Here is a 17,983-nt window from a genome sequence, read left to right on the forward strand (position 1 = left end):
TGTGAGAACATGGGTTAAGCTGTTCAGCCAGATGTGACTACAAGTACACTCTAGTCAAAAGTAAGAATACAGTATAGCGGTAAACTGGTTAATGCGTAGGTGCTTTTGATCCCAAGCCTGCCGCTTGGACCCTATTCGAGGGACACGCTTGCTGGCGGATCCTTGTTTAACATCCTCCATCTCGCTATTTTAGGTAAGGTATACTTGTTTGGACGGACAAGCTACAGCATGGACCTGCCCTTATGAGCTACTATTGTTCCCTTGGGACAAGTCATAGGTGGTGTATGAAACGTCTCGCCATCTAGAAACATAGAGATAAAACAGGAAATGTGCTCAAAAAGAAACAAATTTGGGACCAAAGACCCCAGGGCTATGACAGTTCTCAATGATTACCACGGTATGATAGAGGTTGCAGAATAATTCTCGTGAGCAATGAGAAAGGAGTCACTCGCCTGATCCTACATATTCCGAAAGTTGCCGTAACCATAATCTACCATTTGGCAGTCAGTCGGTGATCAGTGAGAACTTGGAAGAATTTGACGGCACATATTGTCCAGCTAGTAAGAAGGAGCGACGTTACAGGCGCCATAACAAAGAAAAGCAACGAGATCACTTGGTACTGGTTATGATAACTGTATGAGAGCAGGATTGACTGGCATCAGTGGTGATTTATTCCCTACCTGGCGACTTGACGGGACTAGGGTTGGAACTATGGAACTCACATCAACATGGCCGTAGGGGGTAACAAAGGGCGTTCAATGGTAAGACACTCAGCCATACCTTGGTGGGCGCCGAGGTGCTTACTATCACATGATCAAATTGGCCTTGCAGTACAATGACAGTCAAAAGAGTATCTGACGTTAAACGAATTTAAATAATGCTCGAGGCATTTTAATTTCATTTTGATTCCAATTCCTATCCGATCTCTATGCATAAAAACAGATCCCAAACGCCCACAATTAACACAGGGAGTCCACCATCAAGGCGACTCCATGCTCAGAACTTCCAATAGCACTGTGATGCAATGATGCGTCCATCGTAATTTCATGACCATTCCGTTTCGTTCGTCTCTGCGTGGAGAAGCACTTTCATACCACGAGCAGAGGGGCAGGCGGACACCCCAACTCCGTGCTTCAAATACAGAGAACCAGATACTAGTGAAAGGTCATACCTACCGTGGTCCAGTGGGTACTGGTGCTTATCGGATGGTCATCTGCTTGGCCATGGACGCCTTGCTCGACGCGCCAGAGGCACCAATGCCAGCGGTGGCACCAGCCTTCTTCTCAAAGATCTTCCAGAACTTGAGACTCTCGTCAGCAGCTAGTGGGTTGTTAGTATACTGCTAGTTAAAGTATGAACGTCTGAACTTACCAGCTGTTGCAAGCATCTGGCCGTCAGGGCTCAGGCAGCTGTGGAGGACTCGGCTCTCGTGGGCGGGGATCTCAACGGTACGGACAAGGGTGGGGTAGCTCCAGATGCTGAGAGAGTTGTCAGGGAAACCGCTTGAGCTGACGATCTCGCGGTGGTGGGGGCTCCAGCGAAGAGAAGTGACCTGAGAGCCAGTGTCGATGCTGTTGACGCGAGCACCCGAGGTGGAGTTCCAGAAGTGGATGTGACGGTCGTAAGAGCCGCCACCAGTAGCGAGGAGGTTCATGTTCCAAGGGCACCAAGAGAGGGCCTTGACAGCAGCCTTGTGGTTGGTCTTGGTGAACTTAGGAACAGACAGAGATCGGGCATCCCAGATGGAGACGAGGTTGTCGTTGCCGCCAGTAGCGAGCTGAGCTCCATCGGAGCGCCACTCAAGGCCGCAAACCTCGGATGTATGGGAGACGAGCTCAGCAACCTTGTGCTCGGCAATGCGAACGTCGTGGTTGTAGACAAGACCGCTACGAGCACCGGTAGAGAGAAGGTGCTTGTTCCACCCCATCACACCGACACGTGTATCATGGCCGAACATGCTTCGAATCTTCTGGCCCTCCGCAACGTCCCAGATCTGGACCTCGCCAGTTCCCATACCAACACTGACATAGGCGCCATCGCCAGACCACTTGACGCTGCTGACATATGTATCAGGAGTGGTCTCAAGGAGACAGCTAACACTACCTTCATCGGCAGACCAGACGTAGACATTGCGCTCAAGACCGATAGCGACCTGGTTACCAGAGCTCCAGTCGAGGAGGTTCAGGTAGTAGTCGTCCACGAGGCCAGGAGCATCAAGTACACGCTCAGGGGCAGTAGCAATGCGGCGGCGGAGTTGAGCGGAGCTGGAAGTCGCAGACTTGAGGGGGCGGTTGTACTGTTGTCGCAGGTCAATTGGCTTGGAAGACTCGGGGGCAGCAGGCTTGAACTCGAGGATGCGAGTGTTTAGGCTAACACCACAAGCATTGGCAAGGGAATCTTGGTAAGCCACAGTGTTAGGGGAGGGTCGAGAGTAGTTGTCAGGCTCATCATCGTTGATGTTGAGGCTCTCGAGAGCAGCCATGGCTTCGTCAGCAGCAGCAGAGAGAACAGTAGAGCTCTCGGAGCTGCTGCTCTTGGGGCGTTGCCTATCGGAGAGATCAAGCTTGCCAGAGCCAGCGTTGGAAATGGCAGAGCTTGCGCCACGGTTGGGGATAAATCGGTCGCCACCATAGTTCAGAGTAGTCTTAGCAGTCTTGGAGCGGAGGCTCTTCTTGGACTTTGTGCTTGAAGGGGTCTTGGTGGTGTTGCCAGTACCAGTGAGGGTAAAATCAGAGACGCCAAGCTCAAGAGCCTTCCGGGGAGTCTGAACACCACGGGCGATGTTGGACTTGGGGGAGTCACGGTGAGAGGACTTTGTAGTAGATCGAGCAAGGTGAGACATGAGGTTACCGCCATATGTAGAGCGCCCGGATGGCCTAAACTCGTTGCTAGACTGTCTTTCGGGGGTAAATGGGGAAGAGTTCAGGTTGACGGGGACGTTCGTGGTGGATGACTGTTGGCGGGGAGAGGGAGTCAAAGGCATGCGCCCGCCAGCGGTACGGGCTGAGAACAGTCCCTTGTGGGACTTGACAGGCGTCGACAATGCTACAGAAGCCATTATGAATTTTGCGATATGATGACCTGTGTATCAAACAAGGTATAGATAGGTGAAGAGCGTGTAAGTGGGACTCTGGACGAGTGACCCAAAGCTGGATGGTATATCGAGCCTTGATGCTATCGAACGAGGTCCAACGAGGGGCTCCTGGTAATTAGTATACCTGTACTGAGATCAATGATCGATAAAAATCGAGGCTGTCTTCACAAAGATATAACGAAGTTGGGGGGCGATCAAATGGCCTTGGCGATAGGATCTAGCAAGCTTTGATATTTCTTGTAAGAAGCGTTGGATGAGAGGTTTGCAGTAGAGCACAAGGCTATAGCGAGGAATTAAAGTGATTGAGAAGGGGAGCGAGTTGTAGATGGTGATCATGAGGAGAGAATCATTCACAAGCTGAAGCTCATGACGGTTACCTTTTATTTACTTATGCCCCTCCGAGCTTCTGGCCGGGCAACCACTAGACATGTAGTCGGACCTGAGTTGCTCCCGTTCCGCGACCTGCCAACGTAGACGAGCCAATTAGATTACGAGAACACAACGCCTCATCAGCCTTATTCTTGCCTGGCGCGATGGCCAAATTTCTCTTACAGTAGACGCGGCTCCAAAAGGGCAGGGGGGCCTTTTCTCTTTGTCTGATGCATCACCGGCCGCATTTAACACCATCCACTTTCACATCCACTTTCTTCACCGACCCGACGGACGGCTCAACCTCGACGACGTGGCTTGTGTATTGTGCTCGTTTCTTGTGCTCAACCTTTGTCCCTCTTTTTCTCCGACCACTCAGTCTCAACGGCAGCACAACGTTGTGAGATGTGCAGCCAACGCCACTGATCGCTCGTCGAATTTACAATTCAAGCCATGGCTCAACCTTCAACCCCCGGACAATCTATCTTTGGCGGGCCTACCCCTGTCGCCGGAACAACGCAGGCCTTGGGTGCTGTCAACCAGACCTCATCGACCTTGACTTCGCTGCAACCGACGCCGACGCCGCCTTCGGCCACTTCGTCGTCTAACAATACCTACATCATGCCAAATTCCCCTGCAAAGGGTCGCAGCGTCGCCGATGGATACCGACCCAAAGTCACCCGCACGCTAGGCCAGAGACCCGCTTGTCTAGTAAATGCTTCAGTGACGTATTGTGGGAATAATCAAATATATGCTTTTGGAGGGTTCGACCAATATACCGATGAGGTTTATAATCACGTGCTGAGGCTGGACCTCGTCAGCCATCAATGGAGTCTTGTCGACAACTATGGTGATATTCCAGGAGTTCGGATGGGTAAGCTACACAGAAAATCACCGCGTTACAGATGCTAATATTGTCCAGGACACACTGCGACCTTGTATCAGGGAAACAAACTCTTGGTCTTTGGCGGCGAGAACGAACATCGAACATACCTTTCGGACCTCATTGTCTTTGACCTCAAGACTGCCCACTGGACTCAGCCACAAGTCTCAGGCCCGATCCCGAAAGGTAGAGCGAGACATGCTGCTGTCTTACACGAGGACAAGCTCTTCATCATTGGTGGCATAACTGGCCAGAACAACTATGTGTTAGATGACATTTGTTACCTCGATTTGAAAACTTTTACCTGGTCTAAGTCTTGGCGTTTTGTTGGTCGTTTCGACCACTCGGCTTATATCTGGGGCGACCGAGTCTGGGTATTTGGAGGTCTGAGTGAGGACATGGACAAGATCAGCGATCTGTGGTGGTTAGATCTGAAAGGAAATCCGCAATTTGATTCCCGACCTCAAATAGGCATCTTCGATCGAGGTTCTCTGTCTACTCGAGCTAGTAGCTCTCCCCGACCTCCATACACCATGGCCCAGGCTCCTGTTGTAGGAGCTTCTGGCTACGCCGCCAACTCTCGCACAGCCCAGGTCAACCCGCCTTCAATTCAAATGAAGACATACGCGCCTGTGGCCCCGGGGTCTATATCTGCTCTCAAATTCATGTCTGGTCCCTCGATTCCCTCTCAGGGCTCGGGTCTTCACTTTCATGCCTACTCTTCGGGTACCCTTCTCGATTTTGTCACACCTGCGGCGACTCTCACATCGAGAGAATGTTCTTTGTCAGCCCTGGACCTCGGCACGCTTCGCTGGACGAAGCTTGCTGGAGGGCGGGAGATCTTCAAAGCGGGTTACAGGTGGCATTACTGTTGTATGAATGAGGATGGCACCAAATCCTGGTTACTAGGATGTCCAACTGACCCTGCTCCGGGCGACATAGGGCCCAACGGCTATGAAGAATATCTTAGGTAAGGCCAGTTCTATCGCAAAACCTGATGGTATGGCTGACATGATTTGACAGCGATATTATGGAAATTGACCTGCGACGATATGGCTTTCTGGGCGATAATTTGACACCAGAACCAAGGGTAGAGTCAAGGCCATCTGCGATGACGAGAGCCGTGGATCAACCTTCTAAAGGATTGGGTTCAGATCTAGCGAAGCTCTTCAACCAGCCACCTGAGACAGGCAGCGGAACTGATTTTGTTGTTACTGCGCTGGCCGGTGATTACGATGACGACGAGGCTCTGAGCTCCGGTCTGATTCGAAATGATGAGACAACAGCGCGAAACGAGAGCTGGCTCTCCGCAGACGCGCCGACCTCACAGCCTATTCATGTTCACAAGCTCATTCTCCAAGCGCGTTGGCCACACTTTGCGCGTCTTTACAACGCCCAGATGGCTGAGTTTCACACCAAAAAGATGCACATCCCCGAGCCTTACAGTGTAGTCAAGGCCTTTCTCTACTATTTATACACAGATAGCATTCGTGGTACCTCGGACAACGATAGTGACGCAACCACGGCGCTCTCTGATGTGGCAGGCCTTCTGGTAATGTCCAATATCTACAATATCCCTCATCTTCGCCTGCTCTGTGTCAATAGACTTGCCAAAGAACTCGATGTCGACCATGCTTGTATCATATGGTACTGTGCAGGGCTCGCTAATGAAGAGTGGTTGCGTAAACGTGCCGCAGGATTCTGTATGACCCACTGGGGCCGTATCGTCCGGACCCAGGGATTCCTCCGTTTGCCGCGCACTGCACTCGTCGAGCTTTCACAAGAAATCGACATGGAAGGACGTATCATCGGCGGAGAAGAACTCGAATGGGGTGGCATGAATGATAACATGGGACACGATGCTCGTAAGGGGAGCATAAGCAGTAACCAAACCCATATGATCGAGTCTGAAGCCGATGACGACGATGGCATGGAGATGACATGACAACTTACATGTACAATTGCTGTTGTCTTGGTGGCTGGCCGAAGGATTCTTATCCTCTATCCTGTGAATCTCAGCAATTTCTTCATACTCGCAGAGTCGCCGATTTGCTCGATACCATTAAAGCACCTCTCGAAATAGGTACCCTCTTTCTGGTCCTGCTTTCATTACCTATATCAAGTTCACCTGGCTTTTCTACTCCGCATTCAGCTGCAGGATGGCCGGTAAGAAGCACAGTGACACTTTGGTAAAATTTCCGCAAGTATAGGGCAGCACATTATGCATCTGCATCGTGCAATGCCTATATTATAGAGTTTCTGTCCAGTGGGGTGTAAACGACTGTTGCTTCCTATTCTTTGTTCAAGTTGGCTTACGCATTGCGAGGCGTTTTGTATCTGCACAGCGAACTAGTTATAAGCTACGGTCTCGTAAAATCAGATAGATATGTCAAATACACGATACCCTTTATCCCCGTTTACTCTGTCTGATCTCAACTCACAAATTTGTCTCCCCAGCCCTCGCAATCTCTTCCAGGAATCTAGAGCGTGGTAACCCCTCGATGTCCACTCAGTACGTCTGACGGGTTCATCCGGTTTGTAGTTCTTGTTTCAATATGGGCTGTGATGCTGATGTTGGCGAAAAGAATCACTTATCTGGTCCATGCACAATTGCAGCCAAGAGCAATTAGAATTATCGTCTAGCAGCATCAGCAAGTCAATCATTTCTTTTACTAAGTTAGTACTCGGTAACATCTTAATCTTGGTGATGGACATCTCAAAAACAATCCTATTCACTTAAAGGGCATGTGACGCTGTCCAGTCTATAACCTCGCTTTTCATTGTTCGACCGACTCCAGCCATCCTCGCTTTTAATATAATGTCAGTACAAGATGATGGCAATTGCTTTGCCAACAATAGTCAATACTGAACAACAGTAGTAGTCAAGAACAAGTGTGATCATGCATCGCCCTCACAAACAAAACAAAAGGGAAGACCGCCCGAATTTCCAGGGCACCATGCAAATGCCATCTTTCCCAACCTAACATCTAAGGACCCCTTATCAACTTTTGAAAATAAAACCAGAAAGCAGGAAAAAGAAAAAGAATAGCCCATTTCCACGTGCCAGGCCAGCCAGCATATCAGCACAGGCGTCTGACTCGAATTAGACATCGAGTATCAATAGATCCAGCTAACGCGTACCCAACCACGAGAATTTCCAACACATGGCATGTTTATCTTAAGTGAAACAACAGTTGCAGAAACTGAGGTCAGATACTGGACTTTTGTTTGCAGTTGAATATCGGAGTTAGAAAAGTGGTGTGCCTTTCCCCAGTGGTTGAGGCCGTCTAATTACGGATCGTTAACGCTGATGTAAGATGTTGAAAAATCCGGGGACGAGACAGAATGCAAATGCCCGGGAGGGAGGTATTGGCGATAAAGAGATACTGATAGCGCATATAAAATCAATATGGTATGCCGGAAAGAGTCGAGAGTTTGTACCAGCAGTGCACTGGATTCAGCTGCTGGAACCCAAGGCGTCGCTCGGAAATGTAGAAGTTTCACTTCCTTCAGCGCTCTCACTCGAAGTCTTGGCAGCGTGCTGTATACTATTGCATCATTTGATCTTCTCCTATTCCCGGCAAGTTCATACCCGCTGCGAGAGCCTGAAGCTTGAAGTCAGGATTGCAGGGAAGGGAGTGAGCCTTATGCTGTCGGAAAATGTTAGTATGTAATGGACTTTGAATCTAGAATTTCGTGAGGAAACTTACGTATTTCAATCCATTCAAGTTTTTATATCGTTTGCCGCATGTTTCACAGCTAAAAGGCTTCTCCTTCTCCATTCCCAATGTTCCGGGGTAAGGGGCACTAGTTTCTGGGTTGACGATAGAAAAGGTACCGTCTCCATTCTCGTGAAGTTGTTGGGTTTGATGGCCATGAGTTTTGTGGTATCTGTAAACAAGTTAGCAAGCATATTCGAGATCCAGATACAGTCGAACGCCTTGAGTCAGAACTTACTTCAGACCGTTCTGATTTTTGTACGCCTTTTCGCAGCCAATAACTGGACATTTGAACGGCTTGTGCTCTTCAGGCATCATCATGCTCTGTAAACGCTGCATAAGAATCTTGTTGGCCTGTGGATCGTTCAACTGGGCTTGGTTAATGCCTAGCTGTTGCAATTGTGCCTGGATGGAACGGTTCGCAGCAGGGAAAGCACCAGTGGAGCTGAAAAGGTGTTTCCCAGGATCGTTTATGCAAAAATTTGAATCACTATTGTTCTGGTTTCCGCCAAAGCTCATATCGCCGATATCGTTCGTGTTGCCACCCATAGGCATACCTGGTAGGTCTTCCTCCATATCGACTTGCTGGGTGTGTGGTACTTGTCCTTGGGTCGTAAGAGTAGGTGTATTGACGGAAGAGACTGTGGGGTTGTTCTGCAGGCCAAAGCTGGCGGCAGCGGGAGTGGGTGGCTGAGAGGTCCGTAGGCCCTGTGTAAGACCAGAGGTGTTCATGTTCAGCTCGGGCCTCTGCTGCTGACCAAAAAGTTGTCTCGTTTGGGACATTCGCTGGCTATCATCCATCTCCATCGTGCCAACAGCATCGTCCATTTCCATATCTGCAACAGCATCCATCTCATCATTCAGGTTTGACGCCATTGCAGAGCCTCCATGCGCATCATGGGGCGCCTGTTGGCCGCGGTTATGTTGTCCAAGTTGGTTCGTTGCGAGGGAACTGCCGCCTGGCGCTGCCGACCCAGCTCGAGACATCGACATCCGAGGGGCGTTAGGCAGCCCCAGCTGAGAGAATTGAGAAAAGGCATTATTTCGGGCTGTGTTCGGGCTAGGTTGCGTGTGGGCTTCCTCGTAATGTTGTAGCAAGTCGTGGAGATTGGGCAGAATCTTGCCGCAGCAGGTGAAATCTCGCATGAAGTTGGCCTCCAACTTGGGCAGATAGGAAGATGAGTGAAAGGAAGGAGACTGGTGAGTTCCGAAAGGCGACGTGCCTGCCATCATAATACTATAGGACCACGATATTAGTAAACTGCAACCTCAAGTGCGATGAAACATCGGGCATGATCGATTTCTGACGCATGTGGGCTGTCGCAGGACAAGAATGGGGCCCGAAGCTGAGAAACGGCTTGCCAGAATACATGATCAGTCGTCTTCGTAAGCGATGATAGTCGCAGACAAGCCGAGGTTTCGTGCTATAACCCATATCGCTTTGATCAAGCGGAACATGGTTGAGCTCAAAGCAAGCAAAGGAAGCCTGATCGTGGCCGCTCGGCCAAGGAGCCAAAGCGAGGGCAATGCTTCAAGTACAGGAGGATGATGAGGATAAAAGTATGCAGTGAGGTAACTTACTCGTCTCTGACAAAACTACCAAAAGACATGCCTCCCCAGCTCATGCCACCTCCCATAAGGCTGCCAGCAAGAGATTCTCTTCTATTGCGGTTCGCATTGTCACCACGGTTGGAATTGTTCATCGATATGGGCTTAGGGCCAGCGCTGACAAAAGAGTCCCGGCGGCCCATAGAAGGGTCGAGGGATGGCCCGGTAGTCATGGTGATTTCGGTGTCTTCAGGAAGTGTATAGTCGAATGGTTGAATGGCAATGTCGCGATTGCTGATGTGAAAGTCGGTATCAACGATTTGGAACTCTTCGGTGAGGTCGACGAAGGAAGTGTTGGTGGGAATACAAGGATCAAAGTCGCCGATGGAGAGTTGGGGGGCAGCAGCTTTAGCGGTAGTAATAGTACTCGACAGCACCGAGGCAGCGGCTGGAACAACGGATTTAGAAGCAATGTTAGCGTGAGCGCCAGGCAGAAAATGGCCCGTGGTAGGGGTCTCGGGCTGGGGCGACGGCGACTGCGACTGCGTCAGCGAGCTTGAGCCCGAGTTGATGAGCGACCCTGGAGAGTCAGGGTTATCAGCAACGGCGGCGGCGAAGTGGGCATGGGCGCTCGAGTCACAGGCACGGTCGTTGCTGTTGGCGTTGGCGGTGGCGGCGGAGACTGCGGCCGAGGGGGCGAGACCTGATGAGCAAATGGCGTTGGTAGGATCCCGCATCCTGGCACTCTTGGTGGAGTTAGACGCACGCGGCTCCTGGGTTCCCACAGTGTCGCCTGGCTTCTGGAACAACCTGCCGAACAACTTCCCCATGTCGAATGAAATATGAATGGTAAATCTGATGATATTAAAGTGTTGTAATGTTTCTTAGGATGAAGGTGGGGAGAAGTATAAAGGTGGTATCGACAAAGAACTGGGAGTACCTTAAGGTCGAGGTAGGCGAGGCAGCCTGAAAAGGCCCTACTAAGCTGGGAGAAGACAACAGCAGGAGCGGTAGGTTTGCAGGTGCGCCCTGTGTAGGTTGGTGTCATCCACCTGCCAATACCAAGAAAGTACCTGAGGTGAGCACAAGATGGTAGGAGAGATTCAGGTACCGATGTCCAATCACACCAGGTCAGGTCAGGAAAGGTGCTATTCCCAGGTGCTTCTGTGTTGTGGACGGTTTCGTCCAAGACGGGATGGGTTAGACCGGGCTTGGCGTGATGCTGTCCAGGGATCCTAGTCACTCACTAACCGCTGTATGGTTTTAGTGCGTGCTGTTGCTCTGGATTATTTGGTGGATTGTGATAAATCGACCAACAAGCTTGTGTGAGGGGCAGGATACCTCTAGTACTCCAAATAGGTGAGAAGGAAGGCTTAGAGTAATAGAAGGGCAGGCAATTTGGCTTTTCAAGAATATATCTCCACTTGAAAGGTTGTGAAATAGAAGTGCCTGCCTGTGGCCCGGCGCTGGATGAGTCTTTGGTCGGCTTTCAGCGGTCAACCTAGGTAACCTATGCGAGGACTCCCACGTAGCCACGCATCGACGACTGCTCTTTTTCTGAGGCTTCTGGGTAGGTAGCTGTGCTACGTGTGGTGATATTTGTACCGCGAACGAGGTTCTCAAATGGAAGTCAAATTCTACTTGGGGAAACCTTATTGCTGACTCAGGCCGCGTCGCTGCGACCTATCCGATGAAGAGTTGTTGGAGGTATAAATCGATGACAATTTAATAACGTACAAGCATTGCTGTGTGAAGTAATTACTGACGATTCAGTTGCGTCGGAGGAAGTCGATTAGGGGATCTGACAGGCAGTGCAGTGCCAGCGAAAGCACTACTGCAAAATGATCAGTTCGAAGGGTTGGGGTGGGTGGGTGGGTGATGTGTAGATGATGTGAAAAGGATATGAACATGAACCCAGACTGGCGATGAAATTGAGCATGAAAGAAACTCAACGGTATGTCTACAGATATAAAAATTGAACAGTAGTTGGTCCGAATAAGTAAGCACGAGGCGTCTCCTCAATTGGATGCTCTATAATATATCATCGTATCGTTACATACTCAAGATTCGAAAGAGATATGACGAAGATACGACAGGGCAGCTCTCAGACGCCCACACAACCACTACGCCTCTAGTAAAAGTGACTTACCGCAACTTTCTTCCTAGTACAGATAAGAGATGATCAAGGGATTATCGCCTATTCCTTGGTTGGGTTTCTCCAGTAGACGCTTCTGTTGCAGACTTGTAGTTGATACTGGTTCGTACCATATGACGATGTACTTAGCCCACGCATATATAAACCGATCAACCGTTGATATGTGACACCTTATTTCTTTCTGTTCTCGATCATTCTTACACTTCTTTGAGCTTATAAAGTTCTCGCAGCAATAAGGGCGGGAGCTTGATAAGTCCCTTAGAGTTAAAAGGTAAAAGAGCAGGTGATGATGCAAGGTTCATGGGTTTCTGTATTGAATCGCCAAACGAAACATGACAGCCAATCAGTAGAATCAAGGATCAGGGGTTCACGAAGGGCGGAGGGGGAATTACCGAGAATGAGCAAAAAAGCATCAGCTGGTGTGGGGGGCTCCAACCTGGACATACTGGTGCCAGAACAGCAAGCCCTTGCACCAGGTTGTGTAGGCAGTTAGTTGAGGCCAACGCACACGACAAACACCGCATTCAACGCGGTGTTTCCTCAAACCCCTTTATCCAAAAATACGAGTACCTAGTTAGCCTCGACCTGACTAGAATAATATTTGCAGTGTTTCTCTAACACTGGAATAGTCTATCCGGGATGGAAAGGTGTGGCACAGAGTGGATGTTAGGCATTGAGTAGTGAGTGCAGCTGGTCGAATAAAGCCTGGAAACGAAAATGGCAATATGTATGGATAGTTCGGGGAAATCTCTTTAAATTACTGTATCAGTTTTGGATCATTTACAGAATTGCTCGACACTTAAAAAGCATAATCAATACCATCTTTCACTACATCAAGGAGCCGAGTACACGACAACGTCTGGTATTATCATACATACTACCTACCATAAGGTTGCCAAGTCGAGGCTCAACAAATGGTACACATGGGCCACTGGTCCCTTGACCCACGAGTCCCAGCTGTACCTAGTCCTACCGTTGCAACGCTGCTCAACACTACATATTCGGGCCTCAAAGCGCCAATGTGTATGAACCTGTTCGAGGACTGGATCCCAGCTTGCGAGTTACATGAGCTCTCAATATGAGATTCATGTGGAAGCTGCGGCAACCGCGTCGATACACCGCAGGTCTTCCTAAGATCTTCAAGAAAAGCATGTCCTAGCCCAGAATAGCAAGAATCCGGTCCCAATTCCAAGCTGATGGATCGTGGTCGAAGTTGGTGTTCATTCTGGCGTCAATTAAAGATGCGGAAGACAAGAGGGAAACGGGTCCCACTCATCCAGCCACAAAACGTGGCATATTAGTGTACTCCCATGGATTATTACCTACTGGTCTCGAATGCCAACAAAGACCTCGGTCTGTTAGATCAATTTTACCTGTTCACACTTAGACACTCAATCAATAAACCAGACTTCTGGTGGGAGATGGCTACTAGGTTGAGTGGTCCACTGGTATTTTGCCAAGACATAGTGAACTGCGCATTTGCTAAAGGCAGTTTCAGTGTCGTATCAAACTCTAGCCAAACTATCGTACTAGGTACACTACGAGGTCGAGAGATTGCTAGGTCGCGTTAGGAAGCAAGATGCCCGATTGCGTCGTAGACCATCAGGAAAACGATTTCCATGTTCAATGATCAGCATCTGCAAGCGCACAGCCAGTGACATCTAGTCTAGATCCGTTTTAGTGTCACCCTTCCAAGGACTGCAAGGCTGAACTGTGAGACATGCAGACATGGAATTAACAGCGGACCAATACCTCCTGGTTTGAGCCATATGCGTCTTTCATAGGATTGAAAATTTCAGTCAGCGATAGAAGCCTGCCAGAAGAAGGCTTCGTGTCTGTAAAGCAATGGCAAACTGGCATTGAGACCACAAACGATCTGATCTTGTCTGAGAGTTGGAATCTGAGACTTATACTGTTGCTGTAAGAGGGGTTAGCAGGGCTGTCGACCCTCAAGTTTACATCCATCATAAGGACTAAGAGAATAGCTTGCACGTTACATCAAGTACTACAAGGCTAACAGGGAAAATAATATCTACATAAGAACATGCCCTTATCGTTGGCTGAGAAGTGATCGCAAAGTTCCCTGCCTGTGCCCCAATGTCGCATTGTCCCGGGTTAACGGACAGTTGTCTTGAGTCAGGTAAGAAGATCGTGATCAAAAGAGATAATGGAGAAGAACTGCCGTCCGGGATGGAAACGAGAACCTCACAAACAAATCGCGTCGGCGGGTTCATCTCGCGTATCCATAATTGAGAAACTCCTCTCATTGAATGTCGAGTTGTATATCCACAGATCAGCCTTAAAGAGTCGGCCGCTAAACGCACGCTTCCAGCCTCCTCGAGATAAAGGTACAGCACTAGAGTGCTTGGGAAGCTACCTCATAGAAGGCTACAATCTATGCCTAGATGCCGGCAGCGGAACCACCCCCGAGGTGAACTATTCGATCAAGGCAGTGAAATAGTCATTAATGACATCTGGCTAGCCGCTCGTTGGCTGATAATCTGATGGCTTCCCTTGGGGGCATTTAACAACTCCAAAAATCACCACCTTTTGACTAGTGTAAAGTATTTACCTGATCAATGAGTGCAATTGGCTTTCAGAGGGGAATATCATTCCTGTTTTGGGTCGTGGTTTCACGACTCGAGTCGACCTGGACCGTGCAGAGTCTTTACGTCAGAGCACTCATGGGTTCTGGGAGAGGTGCATTAGGCCAAACTCTGATATCCCGGCCGAGATGTCGATGTAGATGTAGCGCAACGCTCTGATGCAACGTCAACGATCTAATTTCCGTTTACGCAAGTAATCACTGCACGTCTTTATGCATCATGTCAAAGCTCATGACTCTTGTCTGAGCTTGGACAGTAACGTAAACAACGTGGCATCAACGTGCTGTGTGGTGCTTGTGACCTTCTGACAGGTCAATGCCAATGTCAGATAGTCCCAGTTGAGTGGTAAGCGCGAGTCGAAAACGAGATCTCGTTACATTGTCACGAATGTACGTCCCTGTAATAGCTTGACGTTTCGCATGGGGATGTCATATATCCTGAACTGGCTCCAATGTCAATGTGACAACGTTATTCACAACTAGGATCCAGGGTCGGCAGCTAGAGACGGCGACGGTTGCGCCTTCCCTCATGGGAACATTCGAATCACGGGCATCACTGCTGCCTGTCTCGATTTCAGGAATAAGCCCAGGAACGCCATCACATGAAGACGACCCATTCCATCTCAACGCTTCGGCAAAATTACCTTCAACATGGGTCACTGTATTAACTTTTCGTTCGTTAAATCGATGTGTGAGCTCCAGCCTTACCTACGTACATACGAATTACTTAGAACTTTACACCCTACCTAATAACAAACAGTGCCTCGTTAGTCTGCTGGCCACCTTGAACCTTGCACATCTCCTAAACACTACCTGGGCTTGTCCCGCAAACGGCCACCATGACTGGTGACTTATACAAAGCCGTCTGCACAAACATTTCATTAGATACATTTGCCCGCTTCTCCTTACCTCTGTGTGGCTGTGTTCCAACATTTCCGCCACCATAGAAGCTCTCCACAGAAGCTATCCGCGGAAGCATCGCAGAATATAGAATCTACAGACAAGCAAAGTACCTTGACGGAAGTTCCGTGGTTCAACGATGTACCGACATTTGATTAGAACTTTCCATAATGCGCACTTGGTTCAAACCAATAAGATTACAGGTATTGCCGGATATCAATCCAGCAATGGACTGGTCCGGGACACTGGTGCCGCTGTCAACCTTCAATGCTGTCAAGTCCCGGCCGATCGCCCCCAAGTTGGCATCCTGCACAACAAAATGCAACCAGGGTCTTTCCAAGCAGGTGGCTGGTGGTTCTTGTCTTATAATGGCACAAAGATGTATTTTGATGACGCCGATTCCCCAGTTGTATCTTGATCACTTTTCAAGGAACGACGTCTGCGAGGCCTCAACCTTGATTCAATCACAGCTGAAGTTGACTTTGAGCGGAAACACTTGTTAAATTCTAGATCAGCGGCGTATACCGAGCTTCGAGTCAGACCATTGTTGACTACCTAAGTCATAAGTTCACATCCAGGCACCTAGGAAGACCGCCATGCTTGGCTTTCTTTCCGATGAACTAAAGGGTATCTTCAGCTCCTCTGCAATCAACACTCCGTCCTATGGCCGCCAAACAGATGACAATTCATTCGTTGAGCCGCTTAACCCAAGCCCACATGGGCGCAGAACGGGATGTCTGGGCGGGTATTAGGTTCACTTGTGAATATCCCCGAGATCTCGTCGTGGGTTTTCAGCCGCGACTTATTTCACAAGTTAAATGGACTTCTGTGAGCCCTGCCGCAACACCGATCTACCATCTCTTCACGCCGCGACCGTGCCAGGTCTTCCGCCGAGACCAGTGACCGTCCGGCCGAAGGTTGAAGTGGGCTAGCTCCTTTCAAACTGCCATTGGGTCAATCGCCTAACTTCCATTCCACACAGAAGTCTCAATTGTCAGCGGTATCGTAATCATCTTCGTTCTGATTCCTCGACATGTGAGGTACCACACAACGCCGTTGCCTTTCATGTGGATTGAGCTAATAAAGCATGGCTAACGGGTCCTGACTAAAAAGGTGTTGGACTTGGCTTCCATGCAAGAATGCCTAAATGCTTTCGTTGACTGAAAAGGTTTAGCTTTAACATGTCTACCCTTCAGTTGCACTTCAGCAACACCATTGAAAACACTGGTCGTGTGATCCAAATACCGGTACCGGTTGCGGATGGAATGCAGAGAAAGAACAATGCGGTTCGGTCGTGCCAAGTGTCATGGAGGAAGGGATTCCTTGTTGAGCATCAACCCGCAGGCTTAGCTTTCGACCAAGGCTTTCCTGCAGTTGAGTGACGGAAGTCAATCTCCACAGATCAACGTTCGAACTCCAGTTCACTTCTAGATACCACAGAAAATCAGGATCGGACAGCAACGACTCAGTTGAACTGCTTGCAGACCATACTTGGACACCCATCTCTGGATGTTTTGTGTGTACTGTTTCTTCATCGTTCAGAATACGGTATTCCCCTATCTTGCAATTATTTATTCGGCAACGTTGCCATTTATAAACAGTGTTGATGTAGTTGATGAGGCTTTCAGCAACTTCGGATTCATTGCAGATAGCAAAGATACTTAGCTGACTAGAGTTCGAGTGATTGCTTCCAGGTATAACCGACGTCATCGCCGGTTATTACTCCATCTATGATTTTCCGACCTCGCATTGCTTTTGAGACTGAATACGGGGATGGTGTAAATCGATAACAGCTTGACATCGTAATGATAGTCTCCGTGTGTAAATGAATGGTCCCAGAAATAATCGGGTTCTTGAAATTGCACCATGAATAGCAGTGATGTCATTATAGTGCCCAAAGGGAATCAACAAGTTAAGGATATTTGTAGATCAACATACCTAGGAGCCATTTCAAGCAAGTCGATACGATACCGGCAGGCAATTACATCAGGATATGTCGACCCCAGGCCTGACTAACCCAGGGGATCATAGACATCGCACGAGTCGGTATGTCGAAATGCCATCAATGCTGCAGAATGCAACTGCTCATCCTGGTCAGCCCGTCAGTAATGTGGCTTGGCGTGATCTACTGGCGGCGGCTAGTTGTGATGCCATGCATTCAAACGAGGTGAGGAGGTGGTGGGCGGGAAGCTTAGGATGGACGTGTTAGTGTTCTTTCAGTCTTTCAGATAAGGTCGGATCACAAACTCCAGCATCGCAGATCTTGCCCGAAGAAAGGCTGCCGAGGTCAAGAGATGGCGTAGCCGAAGGAGCCTAGTCTGAAGCTACAATCATGTCCTTCTTTGGTACGTTGATCAAAGATTCTGGAGAATCAGCTGATCGCATGGAAGGCAAGATGTGGTATTGGCTTCGTTTGAAGGGTAGCAGAACACGGTATGAGGATTGTTCTGGTCTCTGCTTCAGTCCCAGAACTCTTGGGGTCGTGAGCAAAGTCATCATCGAATGTCGAAGTCATCATAGATACACTGGTTGCAGAAAGTATTTGTCTCTAGCCACGTTAGCGCTGGGCAGATGCATAGAGCCCTTATTGAACTCACTTTGCAGTGGTAGAGTTACTCCTGGTCTGGTCTTGACTCGATAGTATATTCCTCTTATTCGAGTCCGATCACAAGGCCTATTCTATATATTGAACCAATATGAATCTCGAATA

The 17,983-nt window shown here is 49.1% G+C and overlaps 3 protein-coding genes across 3 annotated transcripts; 1 reads left to right on the top strand and 2 right to left on the bottom strand.

Moving 5' to 3' along the window:
- Positions 1–827: 827 nt before the first annotated feature.
- FOIG_01533 (cell division cycle 20, cofactor-APC complex) lies at positions 828–3,478 on the bottom strand. The gene is made up of 2 exons (XM_031198490.1): positions 1,372–3,478; positions 828–1,320 (listed from the first exon to the last, which is right to left on the bottom strand). Exons 1-2 carry the CDS (start codon positions 3,056–3,058, stop codon positions 1,199–1,201), a joined length of 1,809 nt encoding a protein of 602 aa, XP_031074257.1. The 5' UTR covers positions 3,059–3,478; the 3' UTR covers positions 828–1,198.
- A 14-nt stretch (positions 3,479–3,492) lies between these two features.
- FOIG_01534 (uncharacterized protein) lies at positions 3,493–6,864 on the top strand. The gene is made up of 3 exons (XM_031198491.1): positions 3,493–4,337; positions 4,386–5,316; positions 5,370–6,864. The coding sequence occupies exons 1-3, from the start codon at positions 3,917–3,919 to the stop codon at positions 6,289–6,291; spliced, it is 2,274 nt and encodes a 757-aa protein (XP_031074258.1). The 5' UTR covers positions 3,493–3,916; the 3' UTR covers positions 6,292–6,864.
- A 94-nt stretch (positions 6,865–6,958) lies between these two features.
- On the bottom strand, positions 6,959–11,100 carry FOIG_01535 (uncharacterized protein). The gene is made up of 4 exons (XM_031198492.1): positions 9,647–11,100; positions 8,304–9,302; positions 8,057–8,237; positions 6,959–7,996 (listed from the first exon to the last, which is right to left on the bottom strand). Exons 1-4 carry the CDS (start codon positions 10,441–10,443, stop codon positions 7,895–7,897), a joined length of 2,079 nt encoding a protein of 692 aa, XP_031074259.1. The 5' UTR covers positions 10,444–11,100; the 3' UTR covers positions 6,959–7,894.
- Between the last annotated feature and the right edge of the window lie 6,883 nt (positions 11,101–17,983).

This window comes from Fusarium odoratissimum, assembly GCF_000260195.1.
Source record: "Fusarium odoratissimum NRRL 54006 unplaced genomic scaffold supercont1.1, whole genome shotgun sequence".
In the NCBI taxonomy this organism is placed as follows: domain Eukaryota; kingdom Fungi; phylum Ascomycota; class Sordariomycetes; order Hypocreales; family Nectriaceae; genus Fusarium; species Fusarium odoratissimum.

Excerpts from the sequence above, each read along its gene's own strand:
- FOIG_01533 (XM_031198490.1), bottom strand. The coding sequence starts at position 3,058 with ATGGCTTCTGTAGCATTGTCGACGCCTGTCAAGTCCCACAAGGGACTG. Across the intron at positions 1,321-1,371 it reads CCAGATGCTTGCAACAGCTG|CTGCTGACGAGAGTCTCAAG; the intron begins GTAAGTTCAGAC and ends ACAACCCACTAG.
- FOIG_01534 (XM_031198491.1), top strand. The coding sequence starts at position 3,917 with ATGGCTCAACCTTCAACCCCCGGACAATCTATCTTTGGCGGGCCTACC. Across the intron at positions 4,338-4,385 it reads TATTCCAGGAGTTCGGATGG|GACACACTGCGACCTTGTAT; the intron begins GTAAGCTACACA and ends AATATTGTCCAG. Across the intron at positions 5,317-5,369 it reads GGCTATGAAGAATATCTTAG|CGATATTATGGAAATTGACC; the intron begins GTAAGGCCAGTT and ends ATGATTTGACAG.
- FOIG_01535 (XM_031198492.1), bottom strand. The coding sequence starts at position 10,443 with ATGGGGAAGTTGTTCGGCAGGTTGTTCCAGAAGCCAGGCGACACTGTG. Across the intron at positions 9,303-9,646 it reads GGTAGTTTTGTCAGAGACGA|TATTATGATGGCAGGCACGT; the intron begins GTAAGTTACCTC and ends GTGGTCCTATAG. Across the intron at positions 8,238-8,303 it reads AAAAATCAGAACGGTCTGAA|ATACCACAAAACTCATGGCC; the intron begins GTAAGTTCTGAC and ends ACTTGTTTACAG.